This window comes from Seriola aureovittata, chromosome 16, assembly GCF_021018895.1.
Source record: "Seriola aureovittata isolate HTS-2021-v1 ecotype China chromosome 16, ASM2101889v1, whole genome shotgun sequence".
Taxonomy (NCBI): Eukaryota; Metazoa; Chordata; class Actinopteri; order Carangiformes; family Carangidae; genus Seriola; species Seriola aureovittata.
The window spans coordinates 13,309,361-13,335,768 of NC_079379.1; the positions used below are offsets into that span (position 1 = coordinate 13,309,361).

Below are 26,408 nucleotides of genomic sequence, written 5' to 3' on the forward strand. Positions count from 1 at the left end.
TTATGACCCAAGTTTTTTAAAAGTTTTGTTCTTTAGTCACAGTTTGTTTTTGGGGGAAATTGGATGTTTAGGTCTGGGCCAGATTAACCTCATGTAAGGGCCCAGGGGAAAAATTAGTTGTTAGACCCCTGCTGAACCTCACTATACAACACAGTTTCATTATTTCCTTAGCGTTGTTGGGCAAGTTACTTGAAAACTATAATCAATTATTCATCATACACAACTCATTGAAAAGGTAATGACATTACAAATTACTCAGCATTAATCATTGCTTTATTTTTGTTGCTCAGCTGTCAGCTTCATCGTTGGCCTTTGAGCACCGCCATGGTCCACACCCACACATTACATCACAGTTTGTATTTAACACATGTAGAAAAGGAGAACAAGACACTGCAGTTTAACGGTCAGGAAGCACTACAATCTGGAGGGATTTACTGACCATCCAGCACATATACATTTTTGCTTTATTATTATTTAGCTTTTTTTGGTTGCTCCCAGTTATTAGAGAAAAGCAGACAGAAAATCACATGCCACTAAACAACGCACTTCACATGTTAAGAACTTGGCCAGTGGAAGCATTTTACGTGCCCCCAGTATAAGGCTGGGTCACAACTCGGGCAAAGTGGGTGCTCCAGAGTCACTGTGTAGTAATTGGTTTGCGGTAATCTAATCGATTGTAACTTTGTCTGAAAGTAGGGGAATAATGCACAAGACCTTTATTTTTTGAGCTCATATTGTGTTTACAGTGCATGATGCATACTCTTACATTAATTTGTTTCTATGCAAATGTACACACAGAAAACATGGGGGCATGTATTATTCCAGCATAGCAATACATACACTCTGCACAGAGAGGGGGAGGAACAAGGAATTAATCAGGCCTCCAGGCCCCCCTCACAGACTTATTGGGCTGTGCTCCAATGCAGCTGTTTAAAGCCTTTTTACAGCGAGTCACAGCCTCTTAAACATAGGCATTCTGCCCAATCAATATGAAGATAATATGGCTCGATTTATTCTTTACACAAGATGATTAACATCGAGACTTAAAAAGATGTCACCACAATAGTATATATTTTTTTAATTTAAAGAAAAGTCTTAAAACTAAATTGAATGGCTAAATATGGATCTGTTTGCAGTGTTAGAATGAGAAACTCTCTCTGTGTTTGTACAAACATCCTGGACCAAGCCTGACAGATGGGCCAGTGACCACAGCTCTAAGCTCTGGTGGGTGGACTGCATCACTGTCACATTAGGGGATTTTCCTCCCCTGCCATGACTTAATAATGACCAGACTACCAACTCTTTAAATGCTGGAATGCAATCTTTGAACAGAAGATCTTGAGAGATTTTCCATACAACAGCCATAGTGACTGTTTCAATTATTAAACAGACATTTTTGTGTAAATATAGAAAGGGCTCTGACATAATGACCGGAAGTACAAAGCCTTTTAATCTCAGGCCTGCTGGAGAACAATAAATCCCACCGCCAGGGTTTGGGTGCACAGATATATCAGTGTGGCTGTATAATGTTGCCACACACTACTGACTTGTTGCAGGACGTGGGATTGTGTGGGTTTCAGACACAGGGACTTTAGACAGATCTTTTTTTAAAACAGCATTAGCAAGTGATTTTTGTAGCAGGGCTTTGAGCAAGCCACAGTGCCATCCATTAAAGAGTGACCTTCATAATTAATATATCTGCCTTTCATACACACAAAGAAGAAAAAAACGATAAGCAAACAATCCTCCAGCTAGTGAATAAAAAACAAACAAACGTGATATCTCTATGAAGTGAAGGTGAATGGAGAGTGAGTCAGAGATTGTGACAGATTAAAAACTGGTAAATCCGAAATGAACTGAGAGATAAGGGATAGAGAGAGAGAGAGAGAGAGAGAGAGAGAGATGAGGCGAAGGAGGTCAGGCGCTGTAAGCGTGCCACGCGACTGCCTCACCACATTGACTGGGGCAGTGGTTTGGCCTCAGGAGGGTCACTGCAGCCGGAGCCTGTCACAGGCCTGCTGACACAGATTGCACCATAGCATATAGTGAAATCTCATTGAATTAATCACAGATTCAGGATTAGTTTGACAGAAAACGTGAAATCAACATGCCGGTGGACAGGGAGAAAGCACCATTTACTATCAGTACTGGTTATGGGGAATTCTGATGAAAGAATTGGTCTCTAATTCATATTTTAAGGTTAGTGAGGCATGAAAACATGATTCAAGAAAAACAAAAATATGCAAATCAGTTTTAGAAAGCTTTCCCTTGAAACTAAAAATTGAAACCCTAATGACAAGGTGATATCAAGCATTTCTTATTTATTTATTTTATTTTTAACAAACAGACATAGAAATATCATTTGTATCTCCTCAATAGACAAAATGATTCACAAAAACCATTTCCTAGAGACAAGTTTATAAATACATTGATCGAATCATCTTAATCAGTAAAAATTAAACAAAAAAAAAAAAGGGTGCCTGAAGCCACAGCAACATATCATGTTGTTCTATCAGATCTACCAACAAACAATTATGTACCACCACCAGCTGATCAACACTGATGCACTAAGGCTCTTTGCCTACCAGCAACAGACTCCTGTTAATGTCCACTTAATTGGATGCCCACAGAAAAGCTGCAATTTGACTCCTTAAAAAAAAAAAGCCATTACAGTATGCACATTGAGTGGTACTCCAGGACCAAGTACTAACAGTTAAAGCAAGAGATCATTCGTTTAATTTCTTGTACACAAGTACTATTATCAAAGTCATGCAATGAAATTTATTCTGACATCAAAACTTGCAATTAGATGGAAACTATAAAAAAGGACGGCAATGCTATACATCTACAATTTAAGGCAATGGAATTAAATTCCTTTTAATATGTGTAATTGTGTGTTTGTGTGTGTGTCTTCTTTGAAACCAACTTTGATGTGGAATTAAAGCTGCTCCATATCATATCTCTATGTATGTTTTCACTCTCAATTTACATCAAAAAACATTTTCCCCGTCATACTAAAGATCCTGGAAGTCAGGTACAAACCAAAAAAGTTACAGATTTCACATTCCACAGAAAGGTAGTAAAAAACAATTCATTTGACATAAAAAAAAATCAATACAGCCTTTTGCACAGTGCAATCACAGAACTGGAAAAAAGCCCTTACAATCTGTACATATGGCATGGCTTTTTCTAGCACAAAAATCAGAAGAAAACGTCTTAAAAAATCATTAAGAGTTCAGAAGGGACCATTAAATCTCTAGAAAAATCAATGCACAGTCTAGTCAGATAAAGATAGACACGCTCAGAATGATAAAAGTAAAGGGACATTAGTGACACAATAGTGCTACTGATTTATGGAATAATCCCACAACTCCTTTTCTTCACTTTACAGTGCCTCCTGGTGGTTGATATCAGGTTACTGTGCTCTCTACATAACAGTCCCAGTGTCAATACGGAACTCCTTTACGTCTAAATTTCAAATTTAGCGTCATCATTGAGAAAATTATCTGTCCTTATACACGACTGATGAATCAGTAGCTTTTCAGCTGTCAGTTTGTTCCAATTTCTCATTATAGTTTCAACAAAATATGGCTAAATATGCAGCCTTCGCAAAACAATGAAGAGGTGGATTACACTGTAGGAGGTGTTGAGAAGTTTCTATGGCCACGATACTTTTTTTTTTTTCCTGCTGTGAAACAACCCACCACAGTGACTGAGATGGATTTCAACCTGTGCACAGCTGCCATTCCTCATAAAAAGGAGCCTACAGACAGAGAGCTGCACTCGAAGAGATTCGCTGTTAGGGAATCTTACTTTAAAGGTCAAGTTTGGATTTTTTTCAAGTCTTTTTATGTCATATGTTGGAAGTGTTAAAATGACTCGTTCATACAAGTTGTGTAGCAATACCTTCGTATAGCCCATACACTTTAAGAAATAGGTTACAAAATACATAGTGTATGTGCTGTTCAAAAATGCATTCTAAAGTTCAGTCACAACTAATCGGAGGCTTCAGCAGTCTAAGAGTCATCAAATCAGCCTTTGTCCTGGCAGTCATATGTAAGTTTATTACCTGTGGTTTGTTCTGGCAACAAACCTTTATGCTAACACCAGGACGTTTTCCTCTGCCACAGATCAGCAAAAAAATCAATCAATTTGGCAAACAGTAACTTAGCTGAAGCCACATATTAGCTTTGGCTGAACTTTAGAATGCATTTGTGCATAAACCAAGAGGTGTGGATTTTTGTCTCCTGTCTCTTAGCTGCTCTATGATGTTATCACTTCATGGCCAGAATGAACTGGAGAGATGATTACAGAGGCAATTTTAACATATGTACGGGATCAGAGTGTTGTATTGAAATAAACTTGAAAAAAATCCAAACCAATCCTTTAATATGGATTTGAAACCAGAACTGACATGCTGCTGGCTCTCAAAGATTTCAGTAATTGATTTACGGGCAGCAGCATGAAAAACAAAACAAAGTGCAACATTCTGGGGAGTAAAAATGTATTGTTGTATTGGAACTTAAATTTTCCTAAAAAAATCAAGAAGAAGAAAAAGCATTTATGTTTTTTTTTTTGTTCCACAATTATAAAGAACACTCTTGGAGAAAAAAACACCTTTGATGCCATTGAAAAATAATTACATAAACATGTACCTCCACTGCAAGTCTACCGCTCCTGAAACTCCACTCTTTTTGCAGTGTAGCAAATAGTGCAAATTAGTTAAGATTTTAGTCCACAGGACCACATTTCATCTCTATATTTAGCCAAGCAGGTGATATCCACTGCTTGTTTTCTTTTTGTTTCGGTAACTAACAAACTGTTCATGTATCTCAGACTCTCTAACTCTGTACCTGGTAATTATTGCATGTGACACATTTAACAATCATTTGCATATGCTTTGTTTAGACCTGTGATGTGACTTCATGTTTCTCTTCGGACCTTTTTCTTCTGGGAGGGTTTCGGAGGCTCCGCAGTCTGCTCAGACTTCTCTGCAAATAGATTAAAAAGTAAAAATCAAAAAAGTTGTATTTAGAAGCATCTCCATTTAATCCTACAGAACATAGGAACATACATTACAGCTTCAGCCTTAAAGAAATGTATAGGAAAGTACAGAGATTGACAGTTAAGAGTAGTTTTTATTCGGTTGGAACATTTACTTCCTGTCAGTGACTTTTTTCTGAACTGTGAGTAAACACAGATTCAGAGTCAGAACTTCTGAAACCTACTCTGAGAGGAGGATATGCTGGGATTCAGTTTTTTGGAGGCCATCACTGGAAGCTCTTGGGGTTTGGGCCCTGCATTGACCAGGGGTGCAGCGCTCACCACCTACAATCAAACAAACACAAGGACATTGACAAAACAGAGAAAATGCCGACAACACAATAGTTTTATACCTTTGTGCAAGATATTAATCTGACAGTTTGATGTTTTGCTTCCTTGCCTGAGGCTCGGATGCAGCCTCCTCTTCTGTTTTCTTCTTCTTTTTCCTCTTCTTCTTGGATTTGGCTGCTCCCCCAGAGGGATCCTCTGTGTCCTTCTCATCCTCTGATACCTGCCATAAAAAAAACACTCAAATTATCTCAATTAAAAATTGAGATCACTAAGTTCTCTTGATTGCTTTCTGTCATGGTGAATGATCATGACAGAAAGCAATCAAAGGGTGCTTTCGGGATTAACACTCAAAATACAGAATTACTAAAGCCTATTCCACATTTCATTAAGACTCTCAGGTCCTGGATAAGGGGGGTTCATGAGAAGAATAAAGTACAAATAGCAGTGTGGAGGCCCTGAGGATTGAGAAAGACCTTGTTGGGGGGTGGCTGTTGCTTCAGCGGAGGGGCTGGTGTCAAGGACACAGGAGGCTCTTCATAGTTTCCCCAGTGCTCTGCTGGGGCATTCCAGTCAGAGCTGGGATCCGCTGCTGCCATCCCATCTGAAAAATTCACATCAGGATGGAAGTCAAGATACAGAAAAATCTTAAATGCTGTTCCTTCGTTTTTGAACAAACAGCAACTGTTGAGGAGGGTGTGGGATGTAGGATGCGTTGCTGAAACACTTACTGAATCCAGACCATTCATCGTCAGCATCTCGGTGGCTTGCCCACTGCAGCTCAACAGAATTTGATATTGGCTCTATGAGAGACAGAAGGGAGGTAAATAAACTAAACTGACAGAAATGACTGAAAATAGAAAAAAACAATTGATGAGGTGATAAAGCTGGCAGTTAAACAAAATATCAACCTGTGGTGTTTAGTCTCCGCATAGAGAAAGACACAGGGTTGAGTTCAGTCTTTATCCGACCATCAATGCCACTCCATGCTGCTGACGAGGGTACACAGAAACATGGATTTACACAAATATAGTTGGAATACTGTTCTGGCAATAATTTACGATTGAGAATACACCTCCAGAGACATCAAAACTGATTGAATCACAATCAACATGAAGTCTTAATTTGGTTTTAATAACCCCTCAGGGTGTGTCACCTTATAAAATGTTATATAGAGAATGAATATTTAGGGTGTCTTTGTTGAACAGTTGATATAATCATTTAATTGTTTCACCACATGCTAGCACAGCCACTTATAACATATCAGCTCAAGTTTTAACAACACATCATTATAACTTCCACTCCTTATCAATCCTCATTTTTCTTGCAATACCACTTCAAGCCAGCAGATGGCTCAGTTGGACAGGGTCTTGTAAATAACTATGATCTCAGTGAATGTAAACTGAAGAATCTGATTTTCTTTCCCTTTTTTTAAATTTCAGCAGTCCAAACGGCAGCTTTGAAATGTTGTTACCGTAGCCTGTTTTCACTTAGTAACTGAATATTGAAATAGCAGTACAGACACAAATGATACAGCATGCTGAAAGATCTGATCACATTGTTAAATTTAAATATAGTTAGAACTGGGAGCCTGTGCATATTCTCATTTGTCCAGGTCATAGTATCCTAAAGGAGTTTTAAATCGAAAAAACTCCTTAAAACTCCTTTGGGTTAGAACTGGAACTAATCAGCCACCCGAGGATAAAATGGACTATGAATACTACACTGTTCACCTGAGGTGGATGCAACTTCTTCCAAACTTCTTTACAGCTGCACTTTAACTTCATAGTCGTTGTTTCATTTCAAGTCCAACATGCTGATTAGAGCCAAAACAATGAAAAATCTCACTGTCCTAATGTATGTTTGACTTTGCTGTGTTATACCCTGCTGCTGTTTTTGCTATTACTGTTTATATTTGTGGTGCAGAAAAAGGTCTGCCAATATGGTACCTTGCGTCTCCTGTGTCCAGCGCTGGGGCTCGGCTGCGACCCTGTAATGTGGAGCTGTGGACACGTTACTCCACTTGGTTCCCTCCATAGCACCTCTCTGACCTGAGAGCTTCCTGGAAATGTCAGTCCATCCTACACCGTTGACTGAAGGCTCCTCTCTCCAGCTGGAGGACACTGAGGAAGCAGACGTACAGGAAGACAGAGAGTCAACAACCTTTAGGCAAGCAGATTTTAATCAAATTAAATCATATATCAGGGTTCAGACCAATGTCATTGATTTAAAAATCACTTTAAGACCTTATCAAATATTTACTTGTGAAAATAAAAAAGGCATTCAGGGAAATGGGAATTAATACAAAGTTTTCTCAGTCACACTCAGTCTTTACCAGCTCCACTGGCAACATCCCCCTTTCCGGTGGTTCTTGAAGGCAGTGACTCTAAAACAAAGGGAAGGGAGAAAAACTATGCTTCAGTAAATCTCAACATTATTAGATCATTCTAGTTTTTGAGTATGAGTGAATGGCTCCCGACAAGACAGTACATTCAGTACAGTAAATAAAACTAAATTTCCATCACATTTTAATGATAGGCCCAACCTTTTGATTACTACTCCTGCCATGTATATGACACAAAATCCCTATATTCTAACATCTAAATTTAATGTCATTCCTTAGATGTTAGATAAATACCATGGCTTCCTCTGTTCTTCTTGGTGTTGGTAGGTGCTGTGGCTACAGGTGCTATCACATGGGTTTTGGGGGTCTCCACACCCCCTGAACTACCAGAGTCCTCAGGGCCCTTGTCCTTTCTGCGCTGCTGCCTCTTCTCTCGGTTACTGACTTTGGTCTCCCATGCACCTGGTAGACACAAAAAAAACCCCAACTACAATTGGTTAGGTGTCTTGGTGTGCACAAGGTAATGATAACTATGTATTTTAAGGTTGAAGGAGTGGATGCACTGAGGTTGATTATTCAACCAAGACAGGGAAAATTGAATGGTACTTCTATCAATTCAGGCTAAACGAAACTCAAGAAGTCAAGTATGTTGTAAATACTTGACACATGAGGGGTATGCACTGATTGACTAAACTGTCAGTTTTAAAATGAGAAGTTATGAAATTTCCCCTACAACAGACCATCATCAGGTTCCTTCGTGTCATTTGTAGTCACATGTTGGACTGGTTTCACATCTGTCTTGGTTTTCTTTTTGTTCTTTTTCACTTGCACTGGGGCCTGTACCCCATGGACCTGTGGACAGAGAGAAATAAAAGTTACACAAAATTAAAGGATGGGATAATAATAAAAGTATATATTAATGACAATCATATAACTTTGGTGTACATTGAAGCCTTATACATACTGGAAAATGTGACCAGCAGTGACAGTAAGGCTTCAGTATCATTTCATCAATAACGAAACTGTCTCATGAGATTGTATAAAACTAATGGCTGTCTTGCCCTCAAACACCCACCCTCTAATAGTTTTCCCCTTAATTTTGGCAGCAGAAGCTCAAACATACCTTCTCGGTTTTGATGTCAGAGGAAGGCTTGGAAACCACAGGAGTCACTTTAACTTCCTCCTGAGCAACAGTCACTGGTTGCCCATTGGACTGAGTTTTCTGGGGGAGGAAGACAGACAGCAGAAAAACAGCATGATGTCTTTGAAACCAGTCATGCTGCTAACCTTTCATTTCAAGATTTTTACACTGACTGTATCCGACTTTGCTGTATACTTCACAAACATACCTTTCAACTGCAACATAAACAAAAGCTTTTAAGTTTTTAAGTAAACATCAACTTAACGTTATATTTCTAAAACTACTAAAGACAGGATCCATGTGGTGGTCGATAACCTTGATGACACCTGACTCCAAAGACGTTTGGCTGTGGATTGAATAGCTCACGTAGTCCTGAACTTAAGCTTCTGAAATATTAAAAATACAGACAGTTTTTTAAAACTCAGATAACCCTGTTCACACATGAGAGAAAACCTTGCCATTTTCACGCTATCAACAGTTTACTAATCGGAGCTAGACAGTGCTCCATCTTGTTTTACTTGTTTACGTCAACTATCGTTTGTGGCTTGTCAGTTGGCAGCTAGTTAGCATACCTTTCTAATCAAGACGCTGCTATTCATTTTATCTTTAGTCTTTTCTTTATTTTTGTAATTGTAAGTGACTCACAGTATTGTCTTTAGATAGCTTAATTTATAGTGTTTAAACAAAGCGTCTTGTGACACTTATAAGAATTCAAGGTGTGTGAGATTACCAAGTTAGACGGTTAACAAACGTAAACGTTGGACTTGACGGCTCTTTCTGATGAAATGCCAGTGGGGATAAATGTATAAATTGAGCTAACTGAGTAAACACTTTTGTTCAGCGTCAGTTGTTTCTGGGCACGACTGAATAGATGCACTTATTTTGATTGTACCACTGTGACTCTACCGTCCGTTAACGCAGACTGCGGTACCTTTTCAAGCGTTTTCTTTTTGTTCCTCTTCTTCTGCTCTTCTGGTTTCGTAGTTTTGACAAGATTGGCCTTGTTAGGTTCACCGCTGCTTTGGGTGAGCGGGGATCCTCGCTTTTTCCCAACGAGCAGACCGCCGCAGACGGCGACCCAGGACAGACAGAGTAGCAGCAGCAGACCCACCGCGGCCGTGGACAGGATGACCCACGTCGGGTACAGCTCGGGCTTCAGCCCCAAATCCACCCCGAACTGAGCCCGAACATACCCTTGCCCCGCGGACAGGAGCTCCTTCAAACGGCTGGAAAACAGTTCGGCTTTTTCCAGCGCAAAACCTTCCAAGTCCCCAGCCATCTTTCGAAATTGCGAAAACACTAGCTAGCTGTTAGCTATCATTGCCTGCATCCGTATGCTAACGGAGGAGTGGCTAATCTAATCTGGTTGCTGGAGAAATCTCAGGAAAACTACAATTAGATGTATATAAATATTGTTTTATTCTGGTCGTTAGGAAGTCAAATAATATGAGATAGATTCAGGGATTTGGCAATACCTAAATAATATAGTTAAACAATTACTCACCACCATTTAAAAACGGCCGGTAATGACGACAAAGAAATTACTTTCATTTTACAAAACATTTTATTGTACCTTTTAAAAATGACAAAATGCTAAAACAGTTCACCATAGAATCCAGTACCCAGACCTCTAAACTCAATAAAATATTATGTATACATATATTTATCACCTTTAAGTGTCAGATAAGGTATGAAACAGTTGTTCCTTGTAACCTCGCTCATTATTTATGCTTAACTAAAAATGCCTGTTCTGAACTGTTTCCAGGTCAAAATTGGCCTTTAACATTCACCTTATTCCACTTTGCAAACTATACTGGCTGCTAATTCACTTGAGGTGTATTTCCCATTCCTCAGCCAAATGTAGCTGTAACATGATGAGGTTTTCTTTGCCAACTACTACATAGAAGAAAAATAAAAATAAATAGGTCAATGGTAACAGTGATCTCTGTTTCAGAAGTCTGCATCCAGTGTGAATTCACAGTCTGTCATGCTCGACATAACTCCAAATCTCTGATACTCCGCCACTCGTTTCTCAAAGAAGTTTGTTTTCCCCTCTAGGGAAATGGACTCCATGAAGTCGAATGGGTTCTCTGCTTGGTAAACCTTGAAAAAGAGAAAGAAATAAGTTTTCCCACGCTATTACAAACAGTTAACCAAAAATCATTAGTGAAATAATCTGTAAATTTTATGTTAAAAACTTTTTTGCAGGGAATATGGCTTCTAGACAAAGGCATTGGGGAATCCACTTCTTCAACAGCATAGCTACCATAATATAAAGAAATTAAATGAGAAATGACCACCTGGCTTCCATTTAATTCAAATTTAAATAGAATTACTTTAGCCAGTCCGAGGTCAGTGAGAAGACGGTCAGCCACAAACTCGATGTAGTGTTTCATCAGACAACAGTTGATTCCAATGAGATCCACTGGCAAGGCCTCTGTCAGAAACTCCTGCAACACCAAACAGGATGTTTATTTATTTACAGAAATGTATGTACTATCAAGATTGTTTTCTTTCAAAATCAGCAAGTACATCAAAGGAGAATATACTGTCAAACACTTGCTGGTTTATTGCAATACCTTTCCATAGAGACAAACTAGACAGTGAACAACAAACATAGATATACTGCATGCTAAAATTTCTAATGTGGTAGTGTGGGTTGGATAATAAATAATAATAAAGCATAAATCCTCCAACACTAGCTGACCTGCTCAATGCTAACAGCTTTTGTGATGATGTCCTTCACTCTGTCCTCTGATGGCTTTTTCATCAAGTAGCTGTACAGCAGGCAGGCGAAGTTACAGTGCAGGCCCTAGGAGACACATCAATATACATGTGAGGATAGTTGATACTGAAACGGGGAAGATCAACCTTTAACTGTTTTCATACTGTGACCATATTTACTACCCAAACTGACCCTAGAGCACCTTAGCTACTGTGAAAAACTTTAAATAGCAAAGTGTGGAAGGAAAAGCTGAACAAGCCAGCAATCACATTATAGGAGTGGTAAATGCAGACACTATGGTAGCAATATAAGTAGCTGAGTGACCTGAAATAAACAGGAAAAACATGCACTGCCAAACCTCAACAGGTGTGTAACACAAAGTTGTCAAAGATTAAAGTTCTGCCAAGTGACAAGATTTCCACGTTTTATTTTATGTACTGCAAGATGTCATGTTCAACTTAAAATGTAATTTGGAAAGTATTATCAACAATAACCTAAATTCCACACCTGCATTGAGTAATGTGTATTGTGTAGCCTGAGATCAAACATTCCTTGTTACATTATTTTTTATATATTTTATATATTATATATATATATATATATATATATATATATATATATTAAATATATATAGAATAATATACATTCTGGCAGGACAGAGAAGCAGCTACAGAAGCAAACGTCTCATCTCACTGCGCTGCAGAACAGAGAGGTTCAGGAGATCCTTTGTTCCCACTGCCATCAGGCTATACAACACCTCAGCCAAAGGAAGTGGACTAATCTAATTAATATTGTTCATTTATTGTTAACTGTTTTATTATTATTATTATCAACAATGAGCTAACGGGCACATGAATTTCCCCTAGGGGATAAATAAAGTATCTATCTATCTATCTGTCTGTCTGTCTGTCTGTCTGTCCTCAAAGTTAAGTGGACTTTTCAGTTCAGTTTAGTTGTGAATTCCTCTCACCTCATCCCTGCTTATCAGCTCATTGGAGTAGGTAAGCCCGGGCATCAGGCCTCTCTTCTTGAGCCAATAGATGGCAGCGAATGAGCCAGAGAAGAAGATTCCTTCCACAGCTGCAAAAGCCACAATCCGCTCCCCTGAAGGCAGAAAGTCAATGTCAAAACTACTATTAACCCCCAGTAAAAGGAAGCTCATCTGGGCAAGAGTTGTTCATTATGTTCAATCTATGATATGATGATTTTAATGGCATGTTGTACTTACCAAATGAGGCTTTGCTGTCATTTATCCACTGTATGGCCCAGTCTGCTTTTCGTTTCACACAAGGCATAGTCTGAATGGCGTTAAACAAATAGTCCCTAAAACACATGCAATTTATTAAAAAACATTCAACATTACTAGTTCAAAACATACATAACAAAGACAGTGCCTACGAAAACTATTCACTCCCTTGGTTGTTTTTTTGTTTGACTCATAAACAATAATGAATCATATTTGAGGCACTTACTTTTTTATAAAAACATAATCTATGGCAGAACCTCTGAATGTGCGGGATAAAATGAAGGAACAAAGATGCATGATGTAGAACAATAAAAAATAATGTCCATATACTTTTTATAGACATAGTAAATAGCTTGTTTAAGCATGAAAGTGTTGTCTTCCTAGTCTGTAGGGACATCAAAGCTGCACCAGCTGGGAATGCAACAGACATCACCACAAAGTGTTGTAGATATTTCCTGTGACGAACAGGTGCAGATCTTACAGTTTGTTTTGAATCTTCAGAAAATTTTATGTACAGGGAGAATCAAAAAATTAGACAGAACCACTGAGCCACCATAAGAAAAGACTAGACCAATAAGAAACTGACCTTTCCTTCAGATCCCTAATGTAAGTGTTGATGAGCATGCTGTACATCTCTGAGTGAACAGTCTCTATGAGAATCTGGAAGCTGTAGAAGGAACGTGCTTCAGGGACCTGCACCTCCTGGCTGAACCTCTGCACCTGTTAGTTGAAACACAAATTCAAAAATATTACCATGACACTTTATGTATGCAAAAATATAATTTCAATTCAAAATTTAAACTTAATCTGACTTTAGTGGGTCATTCTTGATGGTGTATGTCACAAACAGTTGATTGAGTAAACCATGTTCCAGTCAGGTGGCCATTTACAGTGTTTATGCTATCAAACACAGCATGTACCATGAACTATTAGGTTCAAAAGCAGTTCATTTTGGCAGTGGCTAGAAAAATTTACAAGTGACTATGGAAGAAAAACCAAGCTAGGCTCATTAGGTTCTATCTTAACTTGGCTGCCAATACATTTAACTGCCATGCTCTGAATCTATGAGCACTTGTGGTGGGTCTATAGAAAGAAATGTTACATCTTGTTGTCTCTTTAGAGGTGTACAACCCACAAAACAGCTGAGTGACATCCCTGTGGTATCTCTCTCACCAAGTTCTCGTTGACGATACCGTCACTGGCAGCAAAGAATGCAAGGACATGGGAGATGAAGTGTTTCTCTTCAGGTTTCAATCTGTCCCAGTGTGGCAGGTCTTTGGAAAGATCAACCTGAAAGACACAATATGAGCAGTAAATCTGTCCATCTCCTAGATTGTTCCAATTTTTCCAATGATGAAAAGCTGTGGTAGACATTAAATGTATGTATGTATGTATATTGTACGCGGTGGCAACATGTAAATCTGTGTGGAAATTGATATGAAAAAAAATTACTCAGTAATTGAAAAGTTGTTTTTATTTTTAGTATTTTCCCCTTAAGGCAGTCAGAAATACCAAAATAGCAATACCCACCTCCTCCACTGTCCAGAAAGAGGCCTGCGCCTGCTTGTACATCTTCCAGATGTCGGGGTACTGGATGGGAAAGATGACAAACCGTCTGGGGTTTTCTCTGAGCAAAGGTTCATCCTCTGTCTCTGAACCATTTCGGCAGTCTGGATCTTTATCTTTGATGCCATTCTATAAAGAGCCAGAGCCCAGTAAGTAAACAGGAAGTAAACACACATATTTTCACCTCACATTTAGTTCTGTATTTTCCTGATTTGTTTTTTAATTGCTAAACTGGGGTTCAGTGGGTACAACCCCTCAGTACTAATTGTCAACTGTAGACAGCTTGTTTTACGACATGTACCTTTAATTACAAAAGATGCCACTGCGCATGCGCATTAGTACATAACTCGTAACAACCATAACAATGGACATATAACCTTCACGTTTAATATGGGATTTGTATAAGTCTTCACATTGAACGTTTTTGTCTTGTTACCAAAAGTCTTGAACGTTAAGGCCCGAGCGTAGTCGACGGTTGTGTTGTATCCGACGTCGCCATCACGTCACTGAGTTAGCCAACATTACCAGACGAGGCTCGATTTAATATTACGTTAGCCATAAACCATAAGCCATAAATGCGCTGTACTTTGACAAAGCGAGGCTAAACTTGAGTCAGCCATGTGGTTTGTCAGACCACGTTAACACACAGGCAACAGATCTGACAGTTACACAAGTACGCTCTTTATCATTATTTTACGTTTCCCTATATGAATTAAGCGCAGTAGCGAGCTGCATTGAAAACTGCTTACCGATTGTTTCAGGTCATCCGACGGAGGACTTATATTCACCAGATCCATTTCCATGTCATTCAGAGTATTTAATTTGGTTCTTCTAGCTCCTACTCAGTGCCATGACTTCACGTAACAGCAGCTGAGGCTTTGTTGGTTGGACCATTTAAACTGACACCCACAGATCAGGCGCTGCGCCTCTAGCGATCATGTATGAAACCACAAAAACCTCATGGTGCATGACAAAATTACAAGAAAATGCAGTTTTAGTCATGGGGAAAATACGTATTTGTCAGATCAAGAGAACACAATTACAATAATTCAGACTAATAAATTCTTTTATTGGACAGGAATGTAGTTTGGCATTTCTCTACTAACAGCATGCTTACACATGTATTGCCAACATTGAGGAATTTTGCATATAATGCCTTGCGTTTTCAATGATGACCCCAGCATGAATTCAGAAGTGGATCTCAATGTGTGTGAGCCAACAAATCCAGATTGCTACACTGGTATGTTATGTATCCCCAACCGGAACACATCGTTTGTGCAAGCCCATGCACAGTTTTGGTTCTTCAGCATAAACACTTGATGGAAGGCCATTGGTGGATCATCATCGACCTGTTGCAGAAAATGTTTGAGCACAATGATGAGAAAACAAACTGTGATGTTAACTAAGGCAGAAATGTTTCCCTTACATGCAATATCTGCAATAAAACAAAGGCAATCAGATTGTCAAGGAGGACAAGGGAGAGTGGTGTATAAAATAAAAAGCTTTGCTCTATTTTGAAATCTATGCTACAAAATTGTTTTGAGATACTTAGCAGTGACAATCAAATGAAGCAGGTGTACAGGATGATCTATAAATAATGAGTAAAGAAAAAAAAAAGAATACCAAGCCAGGTTGTCCTGCACTGCAGCACATATATAAAGGTTGTGCAGTTGAAGTCAGAAATGTACATGCACTTAGGTTGAAGTCATTAAAACTTTATTTTTAACCACTCCAAAGATTTCATGTTATCAAGCTATAGTTTTGGCAAGTTGGTAAGTGCATCTATTTTGTGCATGACAAGTAAGTTTTCCAACAATTGTTTACAGATTGTGTCACTTCTAATTCATTGTATCACAATTCTGGTGTATCAGAAGTTTAAACTCACTAAGTTGACTGTGCCTATAAACACCTTGGAAAATTCCAGAGTGACATCATGCCTTTAGCTTATGATAGGTTAATTGACATAATGAGTTCATTGGAGGTGTACCTGTCAAAGTATTTTAAGGTCAACCTCCAAACTAAGTGCCTCTGTACATGGCATCATGGGAAAATCAAAAGGAATCAGCCAAGATGTCAGAAAAAAAAAAACTGTGAACCTTCGAAAGTCTGGTTCATCCTTGGGAGCAGTTACCAAATGCCTGAAGGTACCATATTTATCTGTGCAAAAAATAGTAAGCAAGTATAAACACCATGCAGGTGTCATACCAGTCAAGAAGGAGACATAAGAGATGAACTTATTTTGGTGCAAAAAGTGCAAAGAGCAATGAACCTTGTGAAGATGCTTGAGGATTCTGCTACAAAAGTATCTATAGCCACAATAAAACGTCCTATATCGACATAACCAGAAAGGCTGCTCACCAAGGAGGAAACCACTGCTCGAAAACTGCCATAAAAAAGCAGCAGTTAGTAACTGTACACAGGTGCACAAAGATCTTAGTTTCTGGGGAAATGTCCTGTGGTCTGATGAAACAAAATTGAACTGTTCGACCATAATGACCCTCCTATATTTGGCAAAAAAGGGTGAGGCTCGCAAGCAGAAGAAAACCATCCCAACTGTGAAGCATGGGGGTGGCAGCATCATGTTGTGAGGGTGCTTGGCTGCAGGAGAGACTGGGGCACTTCACAAAACAGATGGCATTATGAATAAAGAAAATTATGGGGACATATTGAAGCAACATCTCAAGACATCAGCCAGGAAGTTGAAGCTTGGTCGCAAATGGGTCTTCCAAATGGACAATGACCCCAAGCTTACTTCCAAAGTTGTAGCAAAATGGCTCAAGGACAACAAAGTCAAGGTTTTGGAGTGGCCATCACAAAGCCCTGACTTCAATTGAAATTCTGTGCACAGAACTGAAAAGGCGTGTAAACCAAGGAGACCTAGTTACACCAGTCCTATCACGAGAAACGGGCCAAGATTCCAGCAATTTATTATGAGGAGCTTGTGGAAGCCTACCTGGAACATTTGACCCAACTTACACAATTTAAAGGCAATGTTACAAAATACTAACAAAGTGTATGTAAACTTCTGACACACTGGGAATGGGATGAAAGAAATAAAAGCTAACTAAATCATTCTATCTACTATTATTCTGACATTTTACATTCTTAGAATGAATACAACAAATGTTTATTAGGATTAAATATCAGGAATTGTGCAAAGTGTATGGAAACTTCTGCCCTCAACTGTACATCTGTGGAAAGTGCAGACCCAAGCCTGTTAACTAAAATCTACCAGCTTACCTGCAACTGTCCAAACACCATGATGAGGATACAGCTATCTATCGTGGGTTGGAAGTCTTGTTCTGTGATAATGTGCTTAATACGCTTGAAAGGCAAGTTCTGTGGATTGGAAATAAAATTATTATTGGAATATACAGCAACATCCAGCAACCATAATGATTTGCTATTAATACTAAAAAAAGGTGGGACAGTGTTCAATGCAGAAAAGTGAGACAATACTATCTGTTGAAACGTGTGAACAAATGCAGGCACTTAAGGCACAATGAACACAAAAAGCAGCTTGAACCGGAAGCCTACAATTCCACAGTTTCTTTGTGGATTGTGATTAATATCAACCATGGTAAGAAGAGATACTTACTGCTAGTTTGCCTGTAATGGCTTCTCTTCCTTGAAAAGGTGATCCTTCCCACGTCAAACAAGCATCAGCAGACTAAGAAAAAGAAGTTTGTTTACATTACATACATGTACACATTTTTAAAAATCATACATTGTAACATTTACAAAAGTAACTTGAGTGTAACATGAATGTTTACTGAGATGCAATTTGGTTTGCAGGAAATGTCATGTTGTAGCAAACTTAAAATGGACAGTGAACAAACGTACATAAAGGTTACCCAGTCCCATCCTATTGGTATTGTCAAACTGGTTGTAATATTCTTGCACAAAGCCCTCTCCAATCTTTTGCCATATTTCTTTCTCACAAGCCATGTGTGAAGCTTTGGATCTGAAAGAGAAAAGAGTCTCATCATTAGCTGGCAGTCAGAGTTGTGGTAGACTATACACTGTTCAGTGAAGTCATACTGATGTACTCATTCTCTAACACAAGATTTTGTAGCACCCTAGTCGCTCCTGTAACTTAACATAAATGCTGTGTGTATATATATGCTATATACTCTTGCCGATGGGGCAAGCTCAGTATAACAATATTTTAGTTATATAGTTGCCACATGTGTGTAATTTTATTTTATAAGTGTTTCATAGTGTGTGGAAGGAGAAACCACAGCAACTTCTCGTCTATTTTTACTCCTATTTTTTATTTAATACTGTTTTTAATGTTTATATTGTATAAATTTATTCAGTATCTGGCTTTACACACCTACAATTACAATTCAACTCTATTTTTCTATTGTCAGACAGACAGAAAGTCAGTCATTCAGTGTGTGATTGGTCATCTGCAGTATACAACAGCTGCAATGATGAAGATCAAGCTTCATATGATCGGGTTCTTCTTACAGATGCAACTGCTGTGGAGAAAAGCTTTTCATATATAGGCTATACAGCAATAAATGTGGGTTTTGAGTAACAACTGTCAACTAACCACAACATGCAGATACAGAAAATACAATATCTTTATTTCTGTAAAATTAAATTCTTAAAAAGGGAGGAAGTTTACAATAACATAACTACCACGTCCCACCAGGACACCTTAAAGATCCTACTAAACAGTGATAACCCCAACACAAAGTTAGGCACAGGTCTATACTCCCATTTTAAGGTAGACCACTCGACCACGGCACGCTATCACCCTCTAGTGGAGGCACGGCAATTTACCTTACCACACTTACCTGTCAAACCACACAGTACAGGCACTGTAATCCACACAGCCCCACTTAAGGTGAGAAGAATTTTAACTATCCTGCACAAGATCGAGGTGTAGTCTCCCATCTTCCCTCAGCACCTCTAAAATACCGTTACTCACATGTGGCAACTGTATAATTATTAAACTAATGTTTTACTTATTTCGCCCCGTTGGCCAGAACATGGCAAGTCAGTGGCAGCTGAGATTGCCACAGGAAGTGCCACAGCTAGCTGCCACTATCTGGACTGGCTGTATGTCTTCAGGGTTTTATTTAGCGCTGCAATGATTAGTCAATTGATCGATCAATCCTCAGTCATCATCGATCATTTCAATCATTTTTGAACCAAAAATTCCAAACATTCGCTGGTTGAAGTTACTCAAATGCAATAATGTGGAGCGTTTCTTTGTCATTTCTGATCATAAGCTGAACATTTTTTGTGTTTTGGACTGTATAATGACTAATACAACCACTGAATACGTAAGCTTTGACTTCTGAAAATTACAGTGGGTACATTACACTATTTTAGGACATTTTTATAAATAAATCGATTAATAATAATGAAAATAATAGTTCGCTGCATCCCTAGTTTTATTCCTTCTGATGGGGATTACGCCAAAGACCAAAACAGAAATACTAGCTTGTATTGATACATTTGTATTCTGAAACTATCACTAGTCATGCAATGAGTTTCCAATGTTATTTTCTGCAATTGGCCCGAGTCATAGCAATCTATTATCGTATAAATGGGAGCTCGGTACAGAAAGCTCCATCAAAAGTTACTACCGGCGGTCCAACAACTGTTCAACGCCGGGAACCATCGCCATAAATGAACTTAACTTACGGCTAACTTTGCCGTTAGCACACAGACTGCCTTTCTTCCGGAACCGTTTTATTAATTTTCCTTGTACTTGCCTGAATAAAGCCGTGCTACTACAACTAGGTAAGTTATCACCTTTGAAAAGCGTTAAACTAAAAAAAGAGTAGGCCTACTTTATCGTGTTGCAAGTTTTAGCTTACTTTTTCAGGCAGCAGGCCAGCCAGCGTGGACACAAATTCAATCAGACCGGGGCTTATGGTGTTCCCGCTTCCTCCGAGTTATGACCAACTTATGACGTCGCTTGCAAGCTGACCAATGAGGACCCACATTTCTGAAATGTAATATTTGCCCTGAGTTTGGCCTGTCAGGACCTCTTTCTCCACGACTAGGTACCACATCTAAGGTATTAGGCCTATTTCCAACAAGGGCAATATCCCGTTAGAGATGGTCGGTATGAACGTCAGTCATAGTAGAGGATGCGGGACTTATATACACACTCTGGGGAAAGGCTGTCTGAAAAACTCAATTCAGGGCTACAAATCTCAATACATTTTAAGGTCGATAGACAAGTGGCAACCTTTGTATATACACTTTGATACAATCTATGGACTAATTAAAATATAAAACCATTATGACCAAACTGAGAGAACTTACAAATAATGGGACATGCAACAAAGAATTGTCTCAAATAAAACTTTAATGATTATTTTAAAAACGTAATGCAAAATCAAACTGTAAATGAAACATCTTTATTCCTAGCTATTTTGGCAAATAATTAATCCAATAACGAATCACCACTGCGACCATTACTCATTAAACCTTGTTCGAAGGGTAAGGGCCACATCACATCTTCATCACTGGCCCAGACTATGATTCATCAGATAGTTGGACTTGTGAAACGAATACAATTTATCAATAGTGTGCTTCTTTTTTTTTCTTTTTTTAAAAGGTGCCATTAAATATAGCCCCACATCATTGGGGCAACTGTCATCCATAGTCGGTAAAGTCAGGCTTGCAATTAAGTGAATATTTTGAAGTGGAAGACATTAAATGCTTAACTGGATGAGATCAATATTGCTTGGGGAGAGTGATGAGATATTAGAAATACAAATTAATTCATAACAGCGTGCAGGTTTTTTACAAATGCCAGTAACAGGAATGTAATTTATAAAAAAACGCTGGGTTAATTCTTCGTGTAATACATCTTTAGATGTTTACAGGTCCTCCTATTGTACCTTCTTTACAGTGGGATGACTTTGTCTTCCTGACTTGTCACATTTAACAGCTGACATTGTTTTCTTCACAACTGTTGAAAACAAGACTGACAGAAAGAAGACCCATTTAGGCACTTTTAAAATCATTTTGCTACAGTTCAGTGCTTGTTGCTGCCAGGACACTAAAAAGTGTCTTCACGCACTTGACTTCCAGTGACTTGTTCAGAAAGGCTACTATTGCTTTGTTGAGGCCGCTGTACCAATAGATCCTCTTGCAATGGATGGCAGTAAAAGTTGTCTCTACAGTTTCACCCAAATAGGCCTCTGAGGTTAGACCAAGTTATGTTAAGTTAAATGTTCTAGCGTGTCACTGTTCTGGCTGTGATGTGAAATAATCATCTGTCCGAAACACACTGGGGATCTCTTGACGCTGATGTGGTGCTGGTCTTCTTGGGCTGGCTGGTTTCTGTCAATGAAAACACACAAATGAATCTTAATTGTCCAATAGTACACCCTTGAGAACAATTTCAAATATGCTAACTAAGAAAGGGTCTCAGGCATGTTCAAGTCAGTGGTACAAAAGACTATTTCACACCATAGTTCACCGTTTACCGTCAGAATTAACACAGGAACACATAAAATTCATAGATACTAACAAACAAAACTGACAATGTAAAACTACATATTCCAGGCACATGAGGGAGCTCTTACATTTAAGAAGCCTGGGACACTCATTGTGCGAAGGATCTTCTTGAAAGCACCAGGTAGTGTTCCTAGCTCTCCCTCTGCCTGTGTGACTTGCTCCTCCATGGCGCTGACATTGGCTCCCACCATCTTTACAAACGCCTGTAGGCACACCAGGCATAACATGGCAAAACTCTTTCTCCAAGATTCTTGGCAAAATTATTTAGCATTTTGCGAATATTTTGTAAAAAACTAAGTGTTTTGTAAAAAAATTGTGAATATAACCAAGAAGGCCCTTTACATGAGGAAAGGACAAAGAACAAATAAAACCAAAGATTTCATACCTAACCAAAAAGCGGAGGCTTACAATTAATACGTTTATGTATTGGCTAGTTGGCTTCTGTCTCAGTTATCTACTCAGTGTGTGTGACAATATTAGCCTTTGAAAACAAGAGCATACTGCACTCCAAAACCATTGTTTACTTCCATTTTTGATAGAAGAAAATAGGAAGTGGCCAACACGGAAAACTGACTAGTTCGCAGTATTTCTAACACTTTCTCCTTTTGTGATGAGGATATATCGTATACGTAATAATAAAAAAACACTTTGCACAAATCTTATTTTCATCAAATTACATCATAGGTTTCATGTTACATTGATTTAACAGTCCTTAATGGAGTAGTTTACAGTCTGCTTTGCTCACAGGATGCCATTCACTAGATCAATTGTATATTACAAAAGCACTGTATTTTGTATGAAGCAGTACTGACCCTTTCAACCTCACAAAGTTAAAATGATCACTTACCTCTAACTTATCAATTCTTCTGTATATTTGTCTCATTTCATCAGACTTCTGCTGGATTTGAGGTAGGTTTTCATTCACTATCTGGGAAGTGTCATTACGGATCTGGAGACAAATCATGAAAGGAGACAAGAGACAAATATGCATTTAATTCAATAAAAAATGAGATACAGTGCACTCATAACAATCTTAATAATAAGACACAATCTTTCACTGTTTCACAGCCTGACCTAGCTTACCATGTCCAGCATTCCAACAAACTCATCGACTCTGGTCAGCATTTCTTCCAAGCTCTTTTCCAAGCACAGGATCTAGAGGAGAGATAATTTAAAGAAAACTTTGTTAAATGTTACACACATACAAACTATGACTTGACCTGACCTGCTGAACCTAAAGCCACCGATTACACATTGAATGAAATGAGGCAGCTGGGGACTTAGTTGACAGTTTTTGTGCACTTCAAATTCAGTCCTATGCGCCTGTTTAGGCTGGAATTCAATCAAATCCCTTTAAATTGTGTCAGAAAGGACCCCATGGCCAAAAACACAGGGGCCTTTGTCTTCCTACAGAGCCCGCTAGCTCATTTTATAAATTGCCAGGTATCATGCTGATCCAGTTAATGTCAACTCAGGAGTGACAGTGAGCTGGTCGGTCAGCCATCATACAGTCAGTAACTACAAATACAGAACACTCCTCTCCTTAAGCTGAAGACAACTGACACTTTTTGGAGTTGACAAAGTCTGCGGGCTCAGACTGTTAAAGTGTGTGATATTATAAACAAGTTTTATTTGACTATAGGGCCAGAAAAAAGAAGTGTGGACACAAGTCACATGGCCTGGTTTCAAATCGGTCTCGGGAGAGAAATCTGACAACTCAGTTTTGACTTTAACTACAATTATTTGTGACTTCACTTGAACTTAAGCCTGGAATGACTTGAGAAAGATAAGAAATAACTTTAAACAGTCATTGTGCAGTGGACCCTTCATTTTTCTGACAATGGATATACTTTGAATCAATCTGATTGCACCTCATCACATTATATTAACAGGAAGACGAAAGACGACATCTCAAACGAGATTGGTTCTTCAAAAATGAAATGAAACATGCAACACATTTGGCTTATCAAATAATAATTTTGCTTTAAATACTATAGAGTTTGTTTTAAAGTAATAAAAACATTTCAAAGAGTACTATAGAAATGTATTGTTGTAATTCTATAAAGATGGGAAGACTCTTTACAGACTCATGATACTATAGCCATTGATCGACTCATTCACTGAATTTGACCACTGTTGATCTGAATGTAAAACTTAGTGTACAAATGTAGTGAGAACAATACAGCAGATGTGAAACGTTGATGATAAGAGCAGATTTTATTACATTCAAGTTCAGAAGTTCCCAATCTTGAATAAAAACTCTTGTGTGTGTGTGTGTACAGTGTGCTGTATTCATATCACATGTTCAGGTAATAACATGGTTGTGTGTATCTATTTAGTTATAATGAAGTTATAAATGTTGGTAAAAATCAAGCTAATAAGTCATCAGGTTTGCAGTTAAAACGTTAGTTAGGCATTGTTGTCCAATCAATTATACAAGGCAATACAGCGTCTTGGGTTTCCCCCCCGCCATTTGAACGTGTTAGTCAGGCACCTGCAATTATGAATTGTGGGTTCAACAGTCCATCAAGTCTGCATGTGCAAATGTAAATAAGCACTTTATAAATAGATTTTGGTCCAAATGTCCTTCAGCCCTTTTCCAGAGGGGAGGTGGTCAAACAGCCCGTTGCAGGGGTCTCACCAACGAATTAAAGAGCTACGAAAACAAAGTGTCATGCTGAAGGAGGGTTTTCCACAATCTGGCAACCCAAAAGCTGTTCTTATCTAATTGCTTACAACTTATCTATAAAAGATTAGGAATTATTTATTAACATTGATAATTCCATTAATTACAGTTTACAAACAATCTGTCGCCTTTTCAGAAAGTGATACCACAAAGAGCTAACGTGAAGTAGCTAATTAGTCCGCACATGACCTGGCGACTGTCTCTTTTGTGTAAAAACCAACAGCACAAACCTCTTCTCCAGCTGTCGCTCTGATGTAGTTGGAGTAGCTGAGGGCGGTGTGTCTCAGGACCTCGTCGTCCTGCTCCGAGTCGTGCTGGTCGGTCGTCCCGGGCTCTGCTGCTTCGTTGAGGCTCGGGCTTTGAGGGATAACGTTAGCTACCGCGCCGAAGCTGGGGCTCTGCGACACCGTGCCGCTGCTGAGGATTTCGCTCACCATGGACAAACTGCTCGCACTTTGGGAGACGATGCCGCTGTCTCTGCTTATTTCGGCGCTGGACTCCTCCAGGGGAGACAAGAGGCCCACCCTGTCAATCTGATGATGGTCCATGTCTCCTCTCTTTCTCGCGTCTCCTGCCGTGTTTTGCCCTGTCAACTGACTGACTAGATCACGTGTGTTGTGCAGCCGACGGTGGCTCGTAAGAGTCAAAAACAGTGTACCGTACAATAAAGCGTTGAAAAACTTTGTACTTATTGACCACTGTAGACTGTAATGTATATTACAGGTACACGTAGATTTGAAGTAAAAAACAAAAGATACGCTTTTAAACCCTGAGCAAATCAAACACAGAAAGATAATCACAAGCACTGCGACATAAATATACAATAGGGAAGCACCATCAAAAGTGAAAGACAAAACCATGTAATACATGGACCGTGAATTTGACTGAAACGTCGTTTATTAGTATGTCAAAAGACATCATACTAATAATCTGCTAACATTACTTTTGAAAAAGGAGAGGCACAAAATGGTGGTGATGTGTCTGATAGTTTGGAAAGTCTTTTCATGTCATTATTACAGACGGTATTTTTACACATTCAACTCACAACCATTAATGACTCGTGGTAAGAAATTGTTGTCCAATCAATTATACAAGGCAAACGTGAATATTGCGTGAGACTGATTTTCATTCCGCGCATTGGACATTTCATGACATACTGTCATTGCAATCTTGGCCAGCAGATGGCAGACAGAATTACTGCATGGCAATGGACTTCAGTTGTCTGCACAGGTCTGATGCATAAACTATAACATGCAAAATATCTAATAGAATGAATTACATTACATGCATTTAGACATGGGCAGGTATAAGAATCACATTGGTGGAATAAAATGGCTGGTCTGCTGGAGTATTTTTTCCACTTTAAATTTAAAATGTTCCTCCCAACTCCAATGTTGTAAATTTAAAATTTGATAGATCTACCAAGAATTTGTCAGTGTTAATCAGTCTATTAATCCCTGAATTGCAAAATGATCATCACTAAGCAGCCTCATGTTTGAGAGTTCAGTGTTAAGTCACTGATAGCAAAGATCGTTTGTATGACTGTCAGGATTTGGGGTCCCCCTTTAATCCTACAATCTGCTGTCTAGCAGTGCATACTACAATCAAAGTCGACCAGCTGGGTGTCAATGATCTGTTAGCTGTTTGAGGTGTGTGGCATGCTGAGTAAACACAACAGACACACATTCATTAGCAGAGAGGTGAAAGGAGCTTGTTGCTGCTGGAAGGCCTGTGACTCAGGACAATGCTGCATTCCTTCTGCATGTCCAGGTCAGATATATTGGCTCTATCCAACAGCTGGAGGATGATAAAGAATGATTGTGTCTGGAAAGGGGAAATCTGACCTTCAAACTCTATTGTTTTCACCTTGTGATG

General features: G+C 38.9%; 4 protein-coding genes across 5 annotated transcripts; all 4 read right to left on the bottom strand.

Annotated features, from left to right (window-relative positions):
• Positions 1 to 2,306: 2,306 nt before the first annotated feature.
• On the bottom strand, positions 2,307 to 10,238 carry mtdha (metadherin a). Of its 2 annotated transcripts, none has more exons than XM_056400078.1 (12): positions 9,748 to 10,238; positions 8,799 to 8,897; positions 8,416 to 8,527; positions 7,970 to 8,137; positions 7,667 to 7,717; positions 7,281 to 7,454; positions 6,243 to 6,320; positions 6,063 to 6,134; positions 5,808 to 5,935; positions 5,444 to 5,554; positions 5,229 to 5,328; positions 2,307 to 4,991 (listed from the first exon to the last, which is right to left on the bottom strand). In XM_056400078.1, exons 1-12 carry the CDS (start codon positions 10,093 to 10,095, stop codon positions 4,924 to 4,926), a joined length of 1,509 nt encoding a protein of 502 aa, XP_056256053.1. In that variant the 5' UTR covers positions 10,096 to 10,238; the 3' UTR covers positions 2,307 to 4,923. The 2 variants fall into 2 exon arrangements, with proteins under 2 accessions (XP_056256053.1, XP_056256052.1); XM_056400077.1 differs by having other exon boundaries at positions 6,243 to 6,323.
• Positions 10,239 to 10,361: 123 nt separating this feature from the next.
• On the bottom strand, positions 10,362 to 15,262 carry rrm2b (ribonucleotide reductase M2 b). Its single transcript, XM_056400080.1, has 9 exons — positions 15,103 to 15,262; positions 14,318 to 14,482; positions 13,961 to 14,077; positions 13,374 to 13,507; positions 12,770 to 12,864; positions 12,512 to 12,645; positions 11,524 to 11,628; positions 11,153 to 11,266; positions 10,362 to 10,919 (listed from the first exon to the last, which is right to left on the bottom strand). The coding sequence occupies exons 1-9, from the start codon at positions 15,154 to 15,156 to the stop codon at positions 10,767 to 10,769; spliced, it is 1,071 nt and encodes a 356-aa protein (XP_056256055.1). The 5' UTR covers positions 15,157 to 15,262; the 3' UTR covers positions 10,362 to 10,766.
• Positions 15,263 to 15,401: 139 nt separating this feature from the next.
• LOC130184212 (nuclear transport factor 2-like) lies at positions 15,402 to 20,297 on the bottom strand. The gene is made up of 5 exons (XM_056400083.1): positions 20,191 to 20,297; positions 18,197 to 18,317; positions 17,952 to 18,023; positions 17,594 to 17,692; positions 15,402 to 15,702 (listed from the first exon to the last, which is right to left on the bottom strand). Exons 2-5 carry the CDS (start codon positions 18,299 to 18,301, stop codon positions 15,586 to 15,588), a joined length of 393 nt encoding a protein of 130 aa, XP_056256058.1. The 5' UTR covers positions 18,302 to 18,317; positions 20,191 to 20,297; the 3' UTR covers positions 15,402 to 15,585.
• Positions 20,298 to 20,669: 372 nt separating this feature from the next.
• On the bottom strand, positions 20,670 to 25,145 carry bloc1s4 (biogenesis of lysosomal organelles complex-1, subunit 4, cappuccino). Its single transcript, XM_056400081.1, has 5 exons — positions 24,764 to 25,145; positions 22,931 to 23,002; positions 22,695 to 22,796; positions 21,916 to 22,050; positions 20,670 to 21,670 (listed from the first exon to the last, which is right to left on the bottom strand). The coding sequence occupies exons 1-5, from the start codon at positions 25,079 to 25,081 to the stop codon at positions 21,572 to 21,574; spliced, it is 726 nt and encodes a 241-aa protein (XP_056256056.1). The 5' UTR covers positions 25,082 to 25,145; the 3' UTR covers positions 20,670 to 21,571.
• Positions 25,146 to 26,408: the final 1,263 nt, after the last annotated feature.

What these genes read in the sequence shown, in the direction of transcription:
- LOC130184212 (XM_056400083.1), bottom strand. Translation starts at nt 18,301, where the DNA reads ATGGCTTGTGAGAAAGAAATATGGCAAAAGATTGGAGAGGGCTTTGTG. An exon ending in CCATTACAGGCAAACTAGCA is followed by an intron (nt 17,693 to 17,951) that starts GTAAGTATCTCT and finishes TCCAATCCACAG; the next exon opens with AACTTGCCTTTCAAGCGTAT. An exon ending in TGGTGTTTGGACAGTTGCAG is followed by an intron (nt 15,703 to 17,593) that starts GTAAGCTGGTAG and finishes TTTCTGCAACAG; the next exon opens with GTCGATGATGATCCACCAAT.
- bloc1s4 (XM_056400081.1), bottom strand. Translation starts at nt 25,081, where the DNA reads ATGGACCATCATCAGATTGACAGGGTGGGCCTCTTGTCTCCCCTGGAG. An exon ending in GAGCGACAGCTGGAGAAGAG is followed by an intron (nt 23,003 to 24,763) that starts GTTTGTGCTGTT and finishes TCTCTCCTCTAG; the next exon opens with ATCCTGTGCTTGGAAAAGAG. An exon ending in GAAGAATTGATAAGTTAGAG is followed by an intron (nt 22,051 to 22,694) that starts GTAAGTGATCAT and finishes GTGTGCCTACAG; the next exon opens with GCGTTTGTAAAGATGGTGGG.
- mtdha (XM_056400077.1), bottom strand. Translation starts at nt 10,095, where the DNA reads ATGGCTGGGGACTTGGAAGGTTTTGCGCTGGAAAAAGCCGAACTGTTT. An exon ending in CTGACATCAAAACCGAGAAG is followed by an intron (nt 8,528 to 8,798) that starts GTATGTTTGAGC and finishes CTCTGTCCACAG; the next exon opens with GTCCATGGGGTACAGGCCCC. An exon ending in CTGGACACAGGAGACGCAAG is followed by an intron (nt 6,324 to 7,280) that starts GTACCATATTGG and finishes TACCCTCGTCAG; the next exon opens with CAGCATGGAGTGGCATTGAT.
- rrm2b (XM_056400080.1), bottom strand. Translation starts at nt 15,156, where the DNA reads ATGGAAATGGATCTGGTGAATATAAGTCCTCCGTCGGATGACCTGAAA. An exon ending in AGCTGATAAGCAGGGATGAG is followed by an intron (nt 11,629 to 12,511) that starts GTGAGAGGAATT and finishes TGTGTCTCCTAG; the next exon opens with GGCCTGCACTGTAACTTCGC. An exon ending in CTGACCTCGGACTGGCTAAA is followed by an intron (nt 10,920 to 11,152) that starts GTAATTCTATTT and finishes CTCTTTTTCAAG; the next exon opens with GTTTACCAAGCAGAGAACCC.